Raw genomic sequence first — 21,797 nt, 5'->3', positions numbered from 1 at the left:
AGTGCTGTCCACAATCTCCCATTAGGACAGTAAACACCAGATGGAGTGCTGTCCATAATCTCCCATTCGGACAGTTAACACCAGATAGAGTGCTGTCCATAATCTCCCATTAGAAACAGTAAACACCAGACAGAGTGATGTCCACAATCTCCCATTAGGACAGTAAACACCAGATAGAGTGCTGTCCATAATCTCCCATTAGGACAGTAAACACCTGACAGAGTGCTGTCCACAATCTCCCATCAGGACAGTAAACACCAGACAGAGTGCTGTCCACAATCTCCCATTAGGACAGTAAACACCAGATAGAGTGCTGTCCACAATCTCCCATTAGGACAGTAAACACCAGATAGAGTGCTGTCCACAATCTCCCATTAGGACAGTAAACACCAGATAGGGTGCTGTCCATAATCTCCCATTAGAAACAGTAAACACCAGCCAGAGTGCTGTCCACAATCTCCCATTAGGACAGTAAACACCAGATAGAGTGCTGTCCATAATCTCCCATTAGGACAGTAAACACCTGACAGAGTGCTGTCCACAATCTCCCATTAGGATAGTAAACACCAGACAGAGTGCTGTCCACAATCTCCCATTAGGATAGTAAACACCAGACAGAGTGCTGTCCACAATCTCCCATTAGGACAGTAAACACCAGATAGAGTGCTGTCCACAATCTCCCATTAGGACAGTAAACACCAGATAGAGTGCTGTCCATAATCTCCCATTAGGACAGTAAACACCAGACAGAGTGCTGTCCATAATCTCCCATTAGGACAGTAAACACCAGATAGAGTGCTGTCCATAATCTCCCATTAGGACAGTAAACACCTGATAGAGTGCTGTCCACAATCTCCCATTAGGACAGTAAACACCAGATAGAGTGCTGTCCACAATCTCCCATTAGGACAGTAAACACCAGATAGAGTGCTGTCCATAATCTCCCATTAGAACAGTAAACACCTGATAGAGTGCTGTCCACAATCTCCCATTAGGACAGTAAACACCAGATAGAGTGCTGTCCATAATCTCCCATTAGAACAGTAAACACCTGATAGATTGCTGTCCACAATCTCCCATGAGGACAGTAAACACCTGATAGAGTGCTGTCCATAATCTCCCATTAGGACAGTAAACACCAGATAGAGTGCTGTCCACAATCTCCCATTAGGACAGTAAACACCAGATAGAGTGCTGTCCATAATCTCCCATCAGGACAGTAAACACCTGATAGAGTGCTGTCCACAATCTCCCATTAGGACAGTAAACACCAGATAGAGTGCTGTCCACAATCTCCCATTAGGACAGTAAACACCAGACAGAGTGCTGTCCACAATCTCCCATTAGGACAGTAAACACCAGACAGAGTGCTCTCCACAATCTCCCATTAGGACAGTAAACATCAGATAGCGTGCTGTCTGCAATCTCCCATTAGGACAGTCAACACCAGATAGAGTGCTGTCCACAATCCCCCATTAGGACAGTCAACATCTGATAGAGTGCTGTCCACAATCTCCCATTAGGACAGTAAACACCAGATCGAGTGCTGTCCATAATCTCCCATTAGGACAGCATACACCAGATAGAGTGCTGTCCACAAGCTCCCATTAGGACAGTAAACACCAGATAGAGTGCTGTCCATAATCTCCCATTAGGACAGTAAACACCTGATAGAGTGCTGTCCACAATCTCCCATTAGGACAGTAAACACCAGATAGAGTGCTGTCCACAATCTCCCATTAGGACAGTAAACACCAGACAGAGTGCTGTCCACAATCTCCCATTAGGACAGTAAACACCAGACAGAGTGCTCTCCACAATCTCCCATTAGGACAGTAAACATCAGATAGCGTGCTGTCTGCAATCTCCCATTAGGACAGTCAACACCAGATAGAGTGCTGTCCACAATCCCCCATTAGGACAGTCAACATATGATAGAGTGCTGTCCACAATCTCCCATTAGGACAGTAAACACCAGATAGAGTGCTGTCCATAATCTCCCATTAGGACAGTAAACACCAGATAGAGTGCTGTCCACAATCTCCCATTAGGACAGTAAACACCAGATATTGTGCTGTCCATAATCTCCCATTAGGACAGTAAACACCAGATAGAGTGCTGTCCATAATCTCCCATTAGGACAGTAAACACCAGATAGAGTGCTGTCCACAATCTCCCATTAGGACAGTAAACACCAGATAGAGTGCTGTCCATAATCTCCCATTAGGACAGTAAACACCAGACAGAGTGCTGTCCATAATCTCCCATTAGGACAGTAAACACCAGACAGAGTGCTGTCCACAATCTCCCATTTGGACAGTAAACACCAGACAGAGTGCTGTCCATAATCTCCCATTAGAACAGTAAACACCTGATAGATTGCTGTCCACAATCTCCCATGAGGACAGTAAACACCTGATAGAGTGCTGTCCATAATCTCCCATTAGGACAGTAAACACCAGATAGAGTGCTGTCCACAATCTCCCATTAGGACAGTAAACACCAGATAGAGTGCTGTCCATAATCTCCCATCAGGACAGTAAACACCTGATAGAGTGCTGTCCACAATCTCCCATTAGGACAGTAAACACCAGATAGAGTGCTGTCCACAATCTCCCATTAGGACAGTAAACACCAGACAGAGTGCTGTCCACAATCTCCCATTAGGACAGTAAACACCAGACAGAGTGCTCTCCACAATCTCCCATTAGGACAGTAAACATCAGATAGCGTGCTGTCTGCAATCTCCCATTAGGACAGTCAACACCAGATAGAGTGCTGTCCACAATCCCCCATTAGGACAGTCAACATCTGATAGAGTGCTGTCCACAATCTCCCATTAGGACAGTAAACACCAGATCGAGTGCTGTCCATAATCTCCCATTAGGACAGCATACACCAGATAGAGTGCTGTCCACAAGCTCCCATTAGGACAGTAAACACCAGATAGAGTGCTGTCCATAATCTCCCATTAGGACAGTAAACACCTGATAGAGCGCTGTCCACAATCTCCCATTAGGACAGTAAACACCAGATAGAGTGCTGTCCACAATCTCCCATTAGGACAGTAAACACCAGACAGAGTGCTGTCCACAATCTCCCATTAGGACAGTAAACACCAGACAGAGTGCTCTCCACAATCTCCCATTAGGACAGTAAACATCAGATAGCGTGCTGTCTGCAATCTCCCATTAGGACAGTCAACACCAGATAGAGTGCTGTCCACAATCCCCCATTAGGACAGTAAACACCAGATAGAGTGCTGTCCATAATCTCCCATTAGGACAGTAAACACCAGATAGAGTGCTGTCCACAATCTCCCATTAGGACAGTAAACACCAGATATTGTGCTGTCCATAATCTCCCATTAGGACAGTAAACACCTGATAGATTGCTGTCCACAATCTCCCATTAGGACAGTAAACACCAGATAGAGTGCTGTCCATAATCTCCCATTAGGACAGTAAACACCAGATAGAGTGCTGTCCACAATCTCCCATTAGGACAGTAAACACCAGATATTGTGCTGTCCATAATCTCCCATTAGGACAGTAAACACCTGATAGATTGCTGTCCACAATCTCCCATTAGGACAGTAAACACCAGACAGAGTGCTGTCCACAATCTCCCATTAGGACAGTAAACACCAGATAGAGTGCTGTCCATAATCTCCCATTCGGAAAGTAAACACCAGACAGAGTGCTGTCCATAATCTCCCATTAGGACAGTAAACACCAGACAGAGTGCTGTCCATAATCTCCCATTAGGACAGTAAACACCAGATAGAGTGCTGTCCATAATCTCCCATTCGGACAGTAAACACCAGACAGAGTGCTGTCCATAATCTCCCATTAGGACAGTAAACACCAGACAGAGTGCTGTCCACAATCTCCCATTAGCACAGTAAACACCAGATAGAGTGCTGTCCATAATCTCCCATTAGGACAGTAAACATCAGACAGAGTGCTGTCCACAAGCTCCCATTTGGACAGTAAACACCAGACAGAGTGCTGTCCATAATCTCCCATTAGGACAGTAAACACCAGACAGAGTGCTGTCCACAATCTCCCATTCGCACAGTAAACACCAGATCGAGTGCTGTCCATAATCTCCCATTAGGACAGTAAACACCAGACAGAGTGCTGTCCACAATCTCCCATTTGGACTGTAAACACCAGACAGAGTGCTGTCCACAATCTCCCATTAGGACAGTAAACACCAGATAGAGTGCTGTCCACAATCCCCCATTAGGACAGTCAACACCTGATAGATTGCTGTCCACAATCTCCCATTAGGAATGTAAACACCAGATAGAGTGCTGTCCATAATCTCCCATTAGGACAGTAAACACCAGACAGAGTGCTGTCCACAATCTCCCATTTGGACAGGAAACACCAGACAGAGTGCTGTCCACAATCTCCCATTAGGACAGTAAACACCAGATAGAGTGCTGTCCACAATCTCACATTAGGACAGTCAACACCTGATAGATTGCTGTCCACAATCTCCCATTAGGACAGTAAACATCAGATAGAGTGCTGTCCATAATCTCCCATTAGGACAGTAAACACCTGACAGAGTGCTGTCCACAATCTCCCATTAGGACAGTAAACACCAGATAGAGTGCTGTCCATAATCTCCCATTAGGACAGTAAACACCTGATAGAGTGCTGTCCACAATCTCCCATTAGGACAGTAAACACCAGATAGAGTGCTGTCCATAATCTCCCATTAGGACAGTAAACTCCAGATAGAGTGCTGTCCATAATCTCCCATTAGAACAGTAAACACCAGACAGAGTGCTGTCCACAATCTCCCATTAGCACAGTAAACACCAGATAGAGTGCTGTCCATAATCTCCCATTAGGACAGTAAACACGAGACAGAGTGCTGTCCACAATCTCCCATTTGGACAGTAAACACCAGACAGAGTGCTGTCCACAATCTCCCATTAGGACAGTAAACACCAGATAGAGTGCTGTCCACAATCTCCCATTAGGACAGTAAACGCCAGATAGAGTGCTGTCCATAATCTCCCATTAGGACAGTAAACACCAGACAGAGTGCTGTCCACAGTCTGCCATTTGGCCAGTAAACACCAGACAGAGTGCTGTCCACAATCTCCCATTCGGACAGTAAACACCAGATAGAGTGCTGTCCACAATCTCACATTAGGACAGTCAACACCTGATAGATTGCTGTCCACAATCTCCCATTAGGACAGTAAACACCAGATAGAGTGCTGTCCATAATCTCCCATTAGGACAGTAAACACCTGACAGAGTGCTGTCCACAATCTCCCATTAGGACAGTAAACACCAGATAGAGTGCTGTCCATAATCTCCCATTAGGACAGTAAACACCTGATAGAGTGCTGTCCACAATCTCCCATTAGGACAGTAAACACCAGATAGAGTGCTGTCCATAATCTCCCATTAGGACAGTAAACACCTGGTAGAGTGCTGTCCATAATCTCCCATTAGGACAGTAAACACCTGATGGAATGTTGTCCACAATCTCCCATTAGGACAGTAAACACCTGGTAGAGTGCTGTCCATAATCTCCCATTAGGACAGTAAACACCTGATAGATTGCTGTCCACAATCTCCCATTAGGACAGTAAACACCTGATAGAGTGCTGTCCATAATCTCCCATTAGGACAGTAAACACCAGATAGAGTGCTGTCCACAATCTCCCATTAGGACAGTAAACACCAGATAGAGTGCTGTCCACAATCTCCCATTAGGACAGTAAACACCAGATAGAGTGCTGTCCACAATCTCCCATTAGGACAGTAAACACCAGATAGAGTGCTGTCCATAATCTCCCATTAGGACAGTAAACACCTGATAGAGTGCTGTCCACAATCTCCCATTAGGACAGTAAACACCAGATAGAGTGCTGTCCACAATCTCCCATTAGGACAGTAAACACCAGACAGAGTGCTGTCCACAATCTCCCATTAGGACAGTAAACACCAGACAGAGTGCTCTCCACAATCTCCCATTAGGACAGTAAACACCAGACAGAGTGCTGTCTGCAATCTCCCATTAGGATAGTCAACACCAGATAGAGTGCTGTCCACAATCTTCCATTAGGACAGGTAACACCAGACAGAGTGCTGTCCACAATCTCCCATGAGGACAGTAAACACCAGATAGAGTGCTGTCCACAATCTCCCATTAGGACAGTAAACACCAGACAGAGTGCTGTCCACAATCTTCCATTAGGACAGGTAACACCAGACAGAGTGCTGTCCACAATCTCCCATTAGGACAGTAAACACCAGATAGAGTGCTGTCCACAATCTTCCATTAGGACAGGTAACACCAGACAGAGTGCTGTCCACAATCTTCCATTAGGACAGTATACACCAGATAGAGTTCTGTCCATAATCTCCCATTAGGACAGTAAACACCAGACAGAGTGCTGTCCACAATCTCCCATTAGGACAGTAAACACCAGATGGAGTGCTGTCCATAATCTCCCATTAGGACAGTAAACACCAGATAGAGTGCTGTCCATAATCTCCCATTAGGACAGTAAACACCAGATAGAGTGCTGTCCATAATCTCCCATTAGGACAGTAAACACCAGATAGAGTGCTGTCCACAATCTGCCATTAGGACAGTAAACACCAGATAGAGTGCTGTCCATAATCTCCCATTAGGACAGTAAACATCTGATTGATTGCTGTCCACAATCTCCCATTAGGACAGTAAACACCAGATAGAGTGCTGTCCATCATCTCCCATTCGGACAGTAAACACCAGATAGAGTGCTGTCCACAATCTCCCATTAGGACAGTAAACACCAGACAGAGTGCTGTCCACAATCTGCCATTAGGACAGTAAACACCTGATAGAGTGCTGTCCACAATCTCCCATTAGGACAGTAAACACCAGACAGAGTGCTGTCCATAATCTCCCATTAGGACAGTAAACACCTGATAGATTGCTGTCCACAATCTCCCATTAGGACAGTAAACACCAGATAGAGTGCTGTCCATCATCTCCCATTCGGACAGTAAACACCAGATAGAGTGCTGTCCACAATCTCCCATTAGGACAGTAAACACCAGACAGAGTGCTGTCCACAATCTGCCATTAGGACAGTAAACACCTGATAGAGTGCTGTCCACAATCTGCCATTAGGACAGTAAACACCAGATAGAGTGCTGTCCATAATCTCCCATTAGGACAGTAAACACCTGATAGATTGCTGTCCACAATCTCCCATTAGGACAGTAAACACCAGATAGAGTGCTGTCCATAATCTCCCATTCGGACAGTAAACACCAGATAGATTGCTGTTCACAATCTCCCATTAGGACAGTAAACACCAGATAGAGTGCTGTCCATAATCTCCCATTAGGACAGTAAACACCAGACAGAGTGCTGTCCACAATCTCCCATTAGGACAGTAAACACCAGATAGAGTGCTGTCCATAATCTCCCATTCGGACAGTATACACCAGACAGAGTGCTGTCCACAATCTCCCATTAGGACAGTAAACACCACATAGAGTGCTGTCCATAATCTCCCATTAGGACAGTAAACACCTGATAGAGTGCTGTCCACAATCTTCCATTAGGACAGGTAACACCAGACAGAGTGCTGTCCACAATCTCCCATGAGGACAGTAAACACCAGATAGAGTGCTGTCCACAATCTCCCATGAGGACAGTAAACACCAGACAGAGTGCTGTCCACAATCTTCCATTAGGACAGGTAACACCAGACAGAGTGCTGTCCACAATCTCCCATTAGGACAGTAAACACCAGATAGAGTGCTGTCCACAATCTTCCATTAGGACAGGTAACACCAGACAGAGTGCTGTCCACAATCTTCCATTAGGACAGTATACACCAGATAGAGTTCTGTCCATAATCTCCCATTAGGACAGTAAACACCAGACAGAGTGCTGTCCACAATCTCCCATTAGGACAGTAAACACCAGATGGAGTGCTGTACATAATCTCCCATTAGGACAGTAAACACCAGATGGAGTGCTGTCCACAATCTCCCATTAGGACAGTAAACACCAGATGGAGTGCTGTCCATAATCTCCCATTAGGACAGTATACACCAGATAGAGTTCTGTCCATAATCTCCCATTAGGACAGTAAACACCAGACAGAGTGCTGTCCACAATCTCCCATTTGGACAGTAAACACCTGATAGAGTGCTGTCCACAATCTCCCATTAGGACAGTAAACACCAGATAGAGTGCTGTCCATAATCTCCCATTTGGACAGTAAACACCTGATAGATTGCTGTCCACAATCTCCCATTAGGACAGTAAACACCAGACAGAGTGCTGTCTACAATCTCCCATTAGGACAGTAAACACCAGATGGAGTGCTGTCCACAATCTCCCATTAGGACAGGTAACACCAGACAGAGTGCTGTCCACAATCTTCCATTAGGACAGTATACACCAGATAGAGTTCTGTCCATAATCTCCCATTAGGACAGTAAACACCAGACAGAGTGCTGTCCACAATCTCCCATTAGGACAGTAAACACCAGATGGAGTGCTGTCCATAATCTCCCATTAGGACAGTAAACACCAGATAGAGTGCTGTCCATAATCTCCCATTAGGACAGTAAACACCAGATAGAGTGCTGTCCATAATCTCCCATTAGGACAGTAAACACCAGATAGAGTGCTGTCCACAATCTGCCATTAGGACAGTAAACACCAGATAGAGTGCTGTCCATAATCTCCCATTAGGACAGTAAACATCTGATTGATTGCTGTCCACAATCTCCCATTAGGACAGTAAACACCAGATAGAGTGCTGTCCATCATCTCCCATTCGGACAGTAAACACCAGATAGAGTGCTGTCCACAATCTCCCATTAGGACAGTAAACACCAGACAGAGTGCTGTCCACAATCTGCCATTAGGACAGTAAACACCTGATAGAGTGCTGTCCACAATCTCCCATTAGGACAGTAAACACCAGACAGAGTGCTGTCCACAATCTGCCATTAGGACAGTAAACACCAGATAGAGTGCTGTCCATAATCTCCCATTAGGACAGTAAACACCTGATAGATTGCTGTCCACAATCTCCCATTAGGACAGTAAACACCAGATAGAGTGCTGTCCATAATCTCCCATTCGGACAGTAAACACCAGATAGAGTGCTGTCCATAATCTCCCATTAGGACAGTAAACACCAGACAGAGTGCTGTCCACAATCTCCCATTAGGACAGTAAACACCAGATAGAGTGCTGTCCATAATCTCCCATTCGGACAGTATACACCAGACAGAGTGCTGTCCACAATCTCCCATTAGGACAGTAAACACCACACAGAGTGCTGTCCACAATCTCCCATTAGGACAGTAAACACCAGATAGAGTGCTGTCCATAATCTCCCATTCGGACAGTATACACCAGACAGAGTGCTGTCCACAATCTCCCATTAGGACAGTAAACACCACATAGAGTGCTGTCCATAATCTCCCATTAGGACAGTAAACACCTGATAGAGTGCTGTCCACAATCTTCCATTAGGACAGGTAACACCAGACAGAGTGCTGTCCACAATCTCCCATGAGGACAGTAAACACCAGATAGAGTGCTGTCCACAATCTCCCATGAGGACAGTAAACACCAGACAGAGTGCTGTCCACAATCTTCCATTAGGACAGGTAACACCAGACAGAGTGCTGTCCACAATCTCCCATTAGGACAGTAAACACCAGATAGAGTGCTGTCCACAATCTTCCATTAGGACAGGTAACACCAGACAGAGTGCTGTCCACAATCTTCCATTAGGACAGTATACACCAGATAGAGTTCTGTCCATAATCTCCCATTAGGACAGTAAACACCAGACAGAGTGCTGTCCACAATCTCCCATTAGGACAGTAAACACCAGATGGAGTGCTGTCCATAATCTCCCATTCGGACAGTAAACACCAGATGGAGTGCTGTCCACAATCTCCCATTAGGACAGTAAACACCAGATGGAGTGCTGTCCATAATCTCCCATTAGGACAGTATACACCAGATAGAGTTCTGTCCATAATCTCCCATTAGGACAGTAAACACCAGACAGAGTGCTGTCCACAATCTCCCATTTGGACAGTAAACACCTGATACAGTGCTGTCCACAATCTCCCATTAGGACAGTAAACACCAGATAGAGTGCTGTCCATAATCTCCCATTTGGACAGTAAACACCTGATAGATTGCTGTCCACAATCTCCCATTAGGACAGTAAACACCAGACAGAGTGCTGTCTACAATCTCCCATTAGGACAGTAAACACCAGATAGAGTGCTGTCCATAATCTCCCATTAGGACAGTAAACACCAGATAGAGTGCTGTCCACAATCTCCCATTAGGACAGTAAACACCAGACAGAGTGCTGTCCACAATCTCCCATTAGGACAGTAAACACCAGATAGAGTGCTGTCCATAATCTCCCATTAGGACAGTAAACACCTGATAGATTGCTGTCCACAATCTCCCATTAGGACAGCAAACACCAGATGGAGTGCTGTCCATAATCTCCCATTAGGACAGTAAACAGCAGATGGAGTGCTGTCGACAATCTCCCATTAGGACAGTAAACACCAGATAGAGTGCTGTCCATAATCTCCCATTTGGACAGTAAACACCAGAGAGAGTGCTGTCCACAATCCCCCATTAGGACAGTAAACATCTGATAGAGTGCTGTCCACAATCTCCCATTAGGACAGTAAACACCAGACAGAGTGCTGTCCACAATCTCCCATTAGGACAGTAAACACCAGATAGAGTGCTGTCCACAATCTCCCATTGGGACAGTAAACACCAGACAGAGTGCTGTCCACAATCTCCCATTAGGACAGTAAACACCAGATAGAGTGCTGTCCATAATCTCCCATTAGGACAGTAAACACCAGATAGAGTGCTGTCCATAATCTCCCATTAGGACAGTAAACACCAGATAGAGTGCTGTCCACAATCTTCCATTAGGACAGTAAACACCAAACAGAGTGCTGTCCACAATCTCCCATTAGTACAGTATACACCAGACAGAGTGCTGTTCAAAATAAGCCATGACCTTCGGCTGAAAGTAAATTAGTAACACTATTACCCTCATGCATGTGTATGTACATTTCTATGTGTGCAGCCTGTGTTTGTATTTTTGCATGTGTGCATGTGTGTGCCTTCCTTGTGACTTGTTACAAAACGTACTGTTTCCCTTTCACTGTCTCCAACATGCAACATATAACTCTGAGCTGACTGACAATGGTCTGCAGTTATTTATAACGGAGTGTGGTGGCATTGTAATCTACATCCTGCAGAGGTGCTAACCCACGCAGAAGACGTTGTTATGTCTGGGTAGGGCTTAACCGCTCAGCTCCCCAGCCGAGGGCCAATTCACAGAAGCCTGCTGAACAGGAAACTGTGACAGTGACAAAATCTCTGTGGAAAATGAGCAGAATCTCTGTGCAGCACAACCTGCTGTGGCTACAGAAAGAAACTTGCATCACTGATAGCAAGTGTCTGGGCCTCTATTGAATTCTTTTCTAACAGTGGAAAGTATACAAACACTTGGTGTGGCACACTCTGAGCTGTCAAAACAGTCATACATTGCAATTTCAGAAATTGCTTGAAATTGAGGAAGAAACTGGAACAACGGAGAAGGATATAAGGTGAATCAGCGTCAAATTTGATACAGAAAGAATAGAGGGAAAGTATCAGTAATTAAGAGAAAAAGATTGAAATAAAAAGTAAGAAAAATACTCATAAATTTTAAATTTTAACAATCTCTCTAACAACAATTCCTACTAAATGTAGCAATGAGACTCCACAGTTTAACTTGCTCCCTTTGTGGGCCAGAGAGGTACAGTGACATTGCAGGAACATGATTCTCAGGCACTGCAGGCACAGTGGCGCAGTGGTTAGCACCGCAGCCTCACAGCTCCAGCGACCCGGGTTCAATTCTGGGTACTGCCTGTGTGGAGTTTGCAAGTTCTCCCTGTGTCTGCGTGGGTTTTCTCCGTGTGCTCCGGTTTCCTCCCACAAGCCAAAAGACTTGCAGGTTGGTAGGTAAATTGGCCATTATAAATTGCCACTAGTATAGGTAGGTGGTAGGGGAATATAGGGACAGGTGTGGGATTAGTGTAGGATTAGTATAAATGGGTGGTTGATGGTCGGCACAGACCCGGTGGGCCGAAGGGCCTGTTTCAGTGCTGTATCACTAAACTAAACTCCTCATTAAAAGGTATTTATGCTGTTAAGGACTAGCCCTAACTGTGCATTTTATTGGTAATTAATGCATTAATGCAGCAATTTCAAGAAATTCACAGGGTGGTTGAGGACGAGGTGCCAAATTGGCAAGACTAATGGTGGAGCAGCATACATTACCCAACAACTTGTTGCAAATCACAACATACAGTGTGCCTGTTCCTCACCACAGGTTACTGGACGATTTACACACCGATAATGGCGAACACCATTAAACTCACCATTATTTTCCCAGCAAAGTGTCACTGATAGTAAGTGTTAGGATCTCTTATGACTTCTTTTTTAACAGAAGAACGTGCTAGAAACACTGGGTGAGTCGCACAGGCCCAACACTTGTTCCCAGTTCCTACTATTAAATGCTTTGTGTGTGGCTTTGTTGCTTAATCATTTTAGGTGGGAATGTGAGATGTCAGTATGAGCTTCACAGTCTCAACTCTTTGTGGTGGAAACTATGTCCTGATGTAAAGTTTAGATAGTCAGCCGCCCCCAGCTTATTTGATGCTGTTTGGTAATGTGCTCATTGTGGAAAGTACAGGTGCTTTAATTACACAACCACAATGTCAGCAGCATTTCAGGCGAGCACAAGCATGGTTCTCCTTTCGTGGAAACCGATTGGACGAAAACTGCTGGTGACCCACATCCGTGCTTTCACATCCCCTCACTGATGTGCGTCACAGCTGCTGCAGCGTAATCACAGTAACCAAACAAAACACAGAAGCTCCAACATAAAATCAGGCCATTTGGCCCAACATGTTGGTGTTTACCTTGAACACAGCCAAATAGTCCTGACAACATAGGAACAAGAGTCAGCCATTCAGGCCTTGAGCATGTTCTGCCATTTATTCAGATCCCAGCTGATCTGTATGTCAACTCCATCTACCTGCCTTAGTTTTACGCCTCTTGATACCCTCACCCATCAAAAATCTGTTGATCTCACTCTTGAAAGTTTCAATTGACCTCCAGCATCAACACTACCCTTTGTGTGAAAAAGTCCTGTCATCATGCTTGAACAGCCGAGCTCTAATTATAAGGTTATGCCCCCTAGTTTTGGACTCACCCATCAGAGGAAACAGGGTAAATAGAGAGAAACTATCAGATCATTTTAACATTTGAAATATATTTACCTGCCCTGTTCCCCTAACCCTTCAACACCTTTTGTGAGACCTTGATGGTCTGGTGAGTCCTCGCTCACAGTAATTAGTTACTGGATAATGGTAGGGGCTCTGGTTGCACATGAGGCCTCATTGACCACTTGGGGCCTTGCAACTGTTCTCCACGTAGTCAATAATACATGCAGTAACTGCACAATGCAGTTCTGTCCTCTCCCATACCATCTCTTTGAAGCATTACCTGCAGAGCCTCTGCAAATCATTGAGAAGCTGCATTACTGCCCAAATGCAGCACCTGGACTGCGGCCCCTGGGACAAGCACACAATACAGATTGTTCAGAGCTTACAGGTCTCAGTTCCATTGAGAACATTGAACCCACGGCCGCTAAGCTGAGTGTCGAGAAGAGCAATGTGGGTTAGCAATCAACAAGCCAAAGCAACCGGAGTCAGTCCTTGTTCCTCAGCTGTACAAGGAGCTGCTTGTTCGCCGTACAAGAGAACTTGCCAAACTATTTGATGTTGAAGAATTACTTGTATTGCAAGTGGGTACAAGTCTAGACAGCTCGATACTTCCCCAGATCAGTCACCAGCATAGCCTCTAGGCTTCCAATACCATTATACTTCAGGGTGAGCTGCTTTCTGCAAGTACAGTCTTTTCCAGTAAACTGCCATAAAGACAAAATCTTTAGACTGTATCATACGCAAGTGGAAATATTCCACTGACATTAGCAGCTTTCTGCTACCTCACTGTCACAGCATTGGCTAGTCTACCATAAAGACTATCATACCCAGGCCCAATCCAGTTCTTATGCTGGAGGCCTCAAGCTGGCTTCACTGTCACACTGCACCCTCTACAATCAGACCCAGTGTCACTGTTACATTGCACCCTCTACAATCAAGCCCAGTGTCACTGTCACACTGCACCCTATACAGTCAATCCCAGTGTCACTGTCACACTGCACCCTCTACAGTCCAACCTAGTGTCACTGTCACACTGCATTCTGTACAGTCAGGCCCAGTGTCACTGTCACACTGCACCCTATACAGTCAATCCCAGTGTCACTGTCACACTGCACCCTCTACAGTCAAGCCTAGTGTCACTGTCACAATGCACCTTCTACAATCAGACCCAGTGTCTGTCACATTGCACCCTCTACAATCAAGCCCAGTGTCACTGTCACACTGCACCCTATACAGTCAATCCCAGTGTCACTGTCACACTGCACCCTCTACAGTCCAACCTAGTGTCACTGTCACACTGCATTCTGTACAGTCAGGCCCAGTGTCACTGTCACACTGCACCCTATACAGTCAATCCCAGTGTCACTGTCACACTGCACCCTCTACAGTCAAGCCTAGTGTCACTGTCACAATGCACCTTCTACAATCAGACCCAGTGTCTGTCACATTGCACCCTCTACAATCAAGCCCAGTGTCACTGTCACACTGCACCCTATACAATCCGACCCAGTGTCACTGTCACACTGCACCCTATACAATCAATCCCAGTGTCACTGTCACATTGCACCCTCTACAATCAAGCCCAGTGTCACTGTCACACTGCACCCTCTACAATCAAACCCAGTGTCACTGTCACATTGCACCCTCTACAATCAAGCCCAGTGTCACTGTCACACTGCACCCTCTACAGTCAGACCCAGTGACACTGTCACATTGCACCCTCTACAATCAAGCCCAGTGTCACTGTCACACTGCACCCTATACAGTCAATCCCAGTGTCACTGTCACACTGCACCCTCTACAGTCAAGCCTAGTGTCACTGTCACACTGCATTCTGTACAGTCAGGCCCAGTGTCACTGTCACATTGCACCCTATACAGTCAATCCCAGTGTCACTGTCACACTGCACCCTCTACAGTCAATCCCAGTGTCACTGTCACACTGCACCCTCTACAGTCAAGCCTAGTGTCACTGTCACACTGCATCCTGCACAGTCAGGCCCAGTGTCACTGTCACACGTGCCCCGTACAGTTAGGCACAGTGCCACTGTCAAACTGTACCCTGCACAGTCAAGCCTAGGGTCACTGTTGCACTGCGCCCTGTACAGCTAAACACAGCATACTGCCACATTACACCCTGGAAAGTCAGGCGCAGTGTCACTGTCAAGCTGTACCCTGGACAGCATCAAATGGTGATTGAAGTTCATGTTCTGGTTTAGTAGCATCTTGTTCTGCTAGGAATTCATTGTAACTCTTTGATCTTTGCAGCTATGTTGAAACCTTGGGAGTGACAGTTTAATCTCCCAGCTGCCTGCGTGCTCTCTCCCTGTGGTTGGTCCGATTTTAATTGATCAATGGGCGACACTAATTCGAGGATTACAAGGCACAGTATAGGTCAAATTGGGAGCAGGAAGCTGTATTATTCTAACATAATCCACAATCATTCACAGGATACTTAATCCCTTTAACGCTGACAGCCATTACACACGTGATTGGGGAATCTTTCCACTGAGAAATATTTTCTTAAAAGGTGCACTGACATTAAAAAATTGTGAAAAATCCTTTACCCTGCAGGGAGGGGGAAAGAGTCCAGTTTGTTTGCCACAATGATGTCACTCTTATGTTGTGCGTTCCCACGCCATTTAGACATAATGAGAAAAGGTTTGCCAAACAAGTTTTTATAAAGACTGCGGTGTTTTAATCTCACAGATCAAAACAACACTATTAATCACAACTGAGAAAAGGCACACCCATCGTCCTCTCTCCTTTCAGTCTCAGTTTTTCATAATAAGTTGTCTCTCTCCTCAAACACTGCACCTCAGGATCAATATATTGGTCTTGGAAAGGGTGCAGCACAAATTCACCAGGGCTTAGAAGTTAAATTATAAGGACAGGTTGCATAGACTTGGTTTCTATTCCCCTTAGAAGGCTCGATGACAAATGTTGTCTGACAATGCTCCTGTGAAAACCTTGGAACATTCTTACAATGTTAAAGGCGCTATATAAATGCAAATTGTTGTTGTTGATCTGATCATGGTTTAAACTGATAAACAGATTCAATATGGTAGATGGAGAGAAACTGGGGAATCCAGTTCAAGAGGGCAGACCTTTAAAATTAGTGCAAAGCCATTCAGGAAGCAATTTTTGTACAACGTGTTGTGGAAATCTGGAATTCTCTCCACCAAAGGCTCTGACAATTGAAATTTTCAAGGCTGAGATACTTACCGCAGATTTTTGTCAGGTACGGACATCAAGTGATATGGAGCAAAATTGGGTAAATGGAGTTGAGCCATTAACTGACCAAATGGCAGAAGAGGCTAGAGGGGTGAAGTGATCCCCTCTTATTCCTATTAAACAGGCTCCCTTAACATGACTCTTAACACTGTAACTAACCTGGAGCAGGAAAAAGGGTGCAAGAGGGCAAATGAGAAACAATCAGAGAAACTGCTAGTGGTAAAAATGTCCAATTCAATATCAATGCTGTATTTCTCAGATCTTTGCTGTATGCTACAAGGTTCCAGTGGGAGAAGAAGTAGTTTTGTATTTCCCATAATATTTGCAGCATCCTAGCAGGGACAATAAAATCATTAACACCGTGGAAAGCCAGGTGAGGGAAAAGGTGGATTAAGGTGAACTAAATGCCTTGTGACTACTACACTGAAGCCAAAGAGGAAGTCCATATGCAAAACTTGTCAGTATAGCCACAGTGCAAACCAAAAGCATCACAAAATTCAGCATGCAATCCACAAGGGATTTAGAAGCAAATGGTTTTACATAGAAAAATGTAGAAGTTACACCACAGAAACAGACCTTTTGATCCAACTAGTCTGTGTCGATGTTTACCCTCCATAGAAGAAAATAATCCTAATCATATTTATCCATTCTATTCGCATTTCTGATCATTCCCTTTCCCCGCAGGCACCAGCCAATCTAGCTTGGAATGTTAACAGTTTCTGCCTCAAACACAAACCCTGGAACTTAATTTCACACTTCCAGTACTCAGTGTAAAGAAGTTTCTCTTGACCTTTGTTCCAAAACCTATAGCTAGTTACTGCCACGTACATATCTTCAGTTCTCTAAACAATATAAAAAAGTCTACAACTGTCTGAAAGTAGATGCAAATTTGCTAGCTCAGCTACATCAGAGGTTACATTCAACTCTGTTCTTTCAGTTTCAAAATACAACTTGTGTCATAAACTGAATACTTAGTTATTGGAACTGCACACACTTCAAGTCCTGAACACATAAAAATATAATGAACACATAATTCAGGCTGACACTTCAATGTAGTACTGACGGAGTGCTGCACCGTCAGAGGTTTTATATTTCAGGCGAGATGCTGAACTGAGGCCCTGTACAGATGCATGCAAAAGGTGCTGCAGCACCATTTAAAAAAAAAATAGTTTACAGCATAAGTGGAGGCCATGCAGCCCATCATATCAATACTGGCTCCCTTCTGGAATAACCTTAAACTAATCTCATTGCCTTACTTTGGCTAATGAATAGAATGAGGACAGTGAAAAAATTAAAATTATAAGTTATAATCGCACACAGTATGAGAAATCTTCTTTCATTTTCTTGTCAAATAAGTAACTGTCATTGGAATCTATAAATTAATACGTATGCTTATTTAATAAGATAAAATAATAGCCTTCCTCTAATTATAATTTCATTCGGCTGGTTTCTCACTAAAACTTTAACAATTAGTTCCTGGCCAATATTTAACATCAACCAACACCACCAAAATAAATTAACTGTTCAATTGCTGCTTTGGGATCTTGCTGTGCATAAACTGGTTACTGCGCTTGTCTGCATAATAACAGTGACTATACTTCAAAAGTAACTCATTGGGATGTGAAGAGCTTTGGGAGGGCCTAAGGATGTGAAGGCCCTTACATAAATTTGGTTATAAATTGACCGCGTGGGTTTTCGCCGGGTGCTCCGGTTTCCTCCCACAGCCAAAGACTTGCAGGTGATAGGTAAATTGGCTGTTGTAAATTGCCCCAAGTGTAGGTAGGTGGTAGGGAATATGGGATTACTGTAGGGTTAGTATAAATGGGTGGTTGTTGGTCGGCACAGACTCGGTGGGCCGAAGGGCCTGTTTCAGTGCTGTATCTCTAAATAAAAGAAAAGAAAAGAAAAAGACAGACTTGCATTTATATAGCACCCATCGTTCTCCCATAACCAGCAATGAGATAATGACCAGATAATCTGTTTTAATGATGTTTGCTTGAGGGCTAAGCATTGTCCAGCCACCCGGAAGAACTCCCTTGCTCTTCAAAAATTATACCATTGAATCATTATAACTACCTGAGATGGCAGACAGGGCCTTGCTCGGTTTGATGTCTTATTGAAAGACTGACCTCTGACAGTGAAGCACTCCCTCAGTACTGCACTGGAGAGTCAGCCTTGATAATGTGCTCATGACCTTCTGAGCCAGAGGCAACAGTGCTAATCACTGAGCCATGGCTGACACTTAGGTGACAGCTTATCAGGAAGACCAGTGAAAATGACCAAAAACAGAAATATTTGTATTTCCCTGAACTGCTGATCTCAGCTGTGAGCAGGTACTGAGCACAGGTCAGATGCTGTCTTGAATCACAGGAATCAGCAGGACTCTGGATCATCAGAGATTCGAGCTGGGGCTGGAAGCTAGTGCTGAGGAGAAGCAGAGGGCAAGTGCTCTCCAGTGAGTGAGGTGTATCACCAGAAAGGGAAAGGAAGTGGAGGGAGAGTGAAATCATCCTTTGCAAAAACACTTCTCCACTGCCTTCCCCCACCACACACCCCTCCCCACTCCTTTGTAAGTAATGTCATTGTGGGAATCATGAGTATTACAAAACAAACTAGAGAACTGCTGGAAACTGAATTTAGCTCCATTTAAAGTATTTCATATCTGCAACCCTCCCTTCCCCCAAACAAGTTAACAAGACTCTCCTGTAAGGAGTGTCAGTGATTAGCATGAGAAAACCAGAGGGACAGAAATGTGCCATTGAGCTTGGCTAACAGGCTCGGGCAGGTCCAGTGAGTTAAAAACTATCCTGAAGCAAAATACTGTAGATGCTAGAAATCTGAAATCAAAGTAGATACTATCCTACATCCAATGGGTCCTCACCGATAGAATAAAACTCTCCTTTCGCCATGTGTGTTTCTCCTTGTCTCCATCACTCTCTGATTCGCCCTGTCTCCCAGTGTTTCTCTAACTCTCTCTCTTTCTGCCTGCATGTCTCTTTCTCTCAATCTTTCAGCTTCTAAACCTCTCTGCCTGTCTCTGTCCCTGTGTGTGTCTCTCTCTCTCTTTCTCTCTCTGTCTTTCTGTCTCTTTCTCTCTAGCTTTCTGGTTCTCTCTGCTGCAAGAGACTGATGTATACTGAATTCTTGATCTGTTCCTGGTTAAAGATTCCAATAGCGCAAAACTGCCCAAAATTCAGCTCAGGTTGGCACTTAACTGGTAATGGCAGGAACAGGTCCAAGGAAATTTCCACTGCTGGCATTTATACTCTACAGCCCTCAATCCTTCTGTATGATCACCTGAACCTTCTCTTTCCATGTAATTATTACCAGCTTTTACCCACTCTCCTAATAACAAGAGGCATTAATCCCAGCCAGCAGTTCAACCGCCATAAACTGCATCCCCACCACAAACTTTCTCATAATATTGTACCGAAGACTCCAGGAGAGGCTAGACCAGCAAACCCACTGCTATTTCTAACCTTCTCGGCTCATAAGGCTAGATAAACATTTTCAGTAACTAACATTGCTGAAGATTCCTGCTGAATTTTGAAGACGTACACATTAAGCTGAATCCAAAAGATTTGCAGAAAGAGAGAGACCATAAAATATCCCCAGAGCCTTTGTGGTGTTACAGTTGCCTTAGTGGTAGGACTCTTGCTTCTGAGTCAGATCTACTCCAGAGTTTTGAGCCCATAATCCAGCTTGACGCTCCAGTGTGGGAGTGTGAAGAGTTTGCCCTGGTGTCCTGGCCAATAATTACCATTAAACCAACTTATTTAAAACAGGTTCTCTATCATGTTGCTGCTTGTGGGATCTTGCTGTGTACAAATTGGCTGCTAAATTACTACAGTTCAAAAGAGGTTGATTTAAAATTTGGGACAGGCCCTATATAAATATAAATATATAAATGTAAGCTCTTCCTTTTACACAGCTTACCGTCAGCGTTTCTCCCGCAGATAAGATGCTCATGTGGTTGGAACAAGCCCCAGAAATCTGCGTTGTTACTGATCATTTGGTCCAGGGCCTTGGCCATGTCTTCAGGCGACTCCTTCCCTCGGCACTGGAGGCTCTCCTGCAGCTTTAGGCACACCTCCTCCAAGATGTTCTCCAGGCAGGCTGCCAGGTAGATGGCTGCATGCTGGTGGATTCGGCTGGACAGCCTGCTGTCCACCATCCATCGAAAGAAGCGACCAACTGAGAACACCAGCTTGCACTGGGCACTCTTGCTGCTGGTCAGCTGCTCTCCTGAGCTCATGTTGTAGACGGACAGTGCCTTGACCGCAGCCGCCATGCAACTTTCAGACAAGGACCAGGAGAGGACCAGCTTGGCCGCACTCTGGATTTCATGCCTGCTGCACTTGGCGCTCAGGAGGCTCAGTCTCTGTGTCTCTTTGGCCATGCGGACCAGCGCTCTGCTCAGGTACGTGCAGAGTTTCTTCAGCAAGTTCCCAGGAGTGGCCTGGCTACATTTCCCAGCATGGCATCTTCTCAAGACTTCTTGAACCTCTTCCTCAGTCCACGGCACCTCCTCCAAATGGGGCAGCTTTGGGCAGTAGTCCAAAGCCTCCAAGCCTTCACAGCCCTCTGCCAGTTCGGTGTCCAGGGTGTCACAGCTGTCCATGTATTTCCTGCCTGCTGACCCAGGGAACGAGCCCCAGGTCCCCCCTGAGCGTGACAGCGACAAACTGGACGATCTGCACGAGTTGGCAGTTCCTCCATAACCAGAATCCAAAGTCAAGTTCTCAAAGTTCCTCGCTGTTAGTTTATAAAGTCCAGACATGACCAAGGAACAGCCACCAGGATCTTCTGAACACGGCGACTGGTGGCCTCAGCTTCCCGGCGCTGGCCGAGCCAGGGGAGAATGTATGCCGCAGTTAGAGCGTCCCACAGCACCTCAGCTCCTGGCTCTGAAACTCTGCTGCACCCTCTTCACTGGTAAATGTTTAATGACTGAGTAAATCAGCCAGGCTCCAAACTCAAGAGCTCAACGTCCGCCTCCTCCCTCTCTCTGTCTCCGCCCCTCTTTCTGGAACACACCTCCCCGTCCCGACAAAACACAGAGCAAAGAGAAACCTACCAACCGGCCACAAACAGCCCGGAGAGGGGTTTGAGACGCAGCGATGGGCAGCGTGAGACCAGGGATGGACAGTGTCTGCGACCAGGGATGGACAGTGTGTGAGACCAGGGATGGACAGTGTGTGAGAACAGGGATGGACAGTGTGTGAGAACAGGG

The 21,797-nt window shown here is 45.3% G+C and overlaps 1 protein-coding gene across 1 annotated transcript in view; it reads right to left on the bottom strand.

Annotated features, from left to right (window-relative positions):
* The window catches only part of LOC137383777 (ankyrin repeat and BTB/POZ domain-containing protein 2-like), a 72,704-nt gene extending 51,179 nt beyond the window's left edge, over window positions 1–21,525 (bottom strand). Inside the window, exon 1 of the mRNA XM_068056960.1 lies at window positions 20,501–21,525. Within this exon, the coding sequence (XP_067913061.1) occupies window positions 20,501–21,344 (844 nt within the window). The 5' untranslated portion in view covers window positions 21,345–21,525. The remainder of the gene's footprint in view (window positions 1–20,500) is intronic.
* Window positions 21,526–21,797: the final 272 nt, after the last annotated feature.

Source organism: Heterodontus francisci, chromosome 25 (genome assembly GCF_036365525.1).
Source record: "Heterodontus francisci isolate sHetFra1 chromosome 25, sHetFra1.hap1, whole genome shotgun sequence".
In the NCBI taxonomy this organism is placed as follows: Eukaryota; Metazoa; Chordata; class Chondrichthyes; order Heterodontiformes; family Heterodontidae; genus Heterodontus; species Heterodontus francisci.
This window is presented reverse-complemented; position numbering and strand designations above follow the sequence as displayed.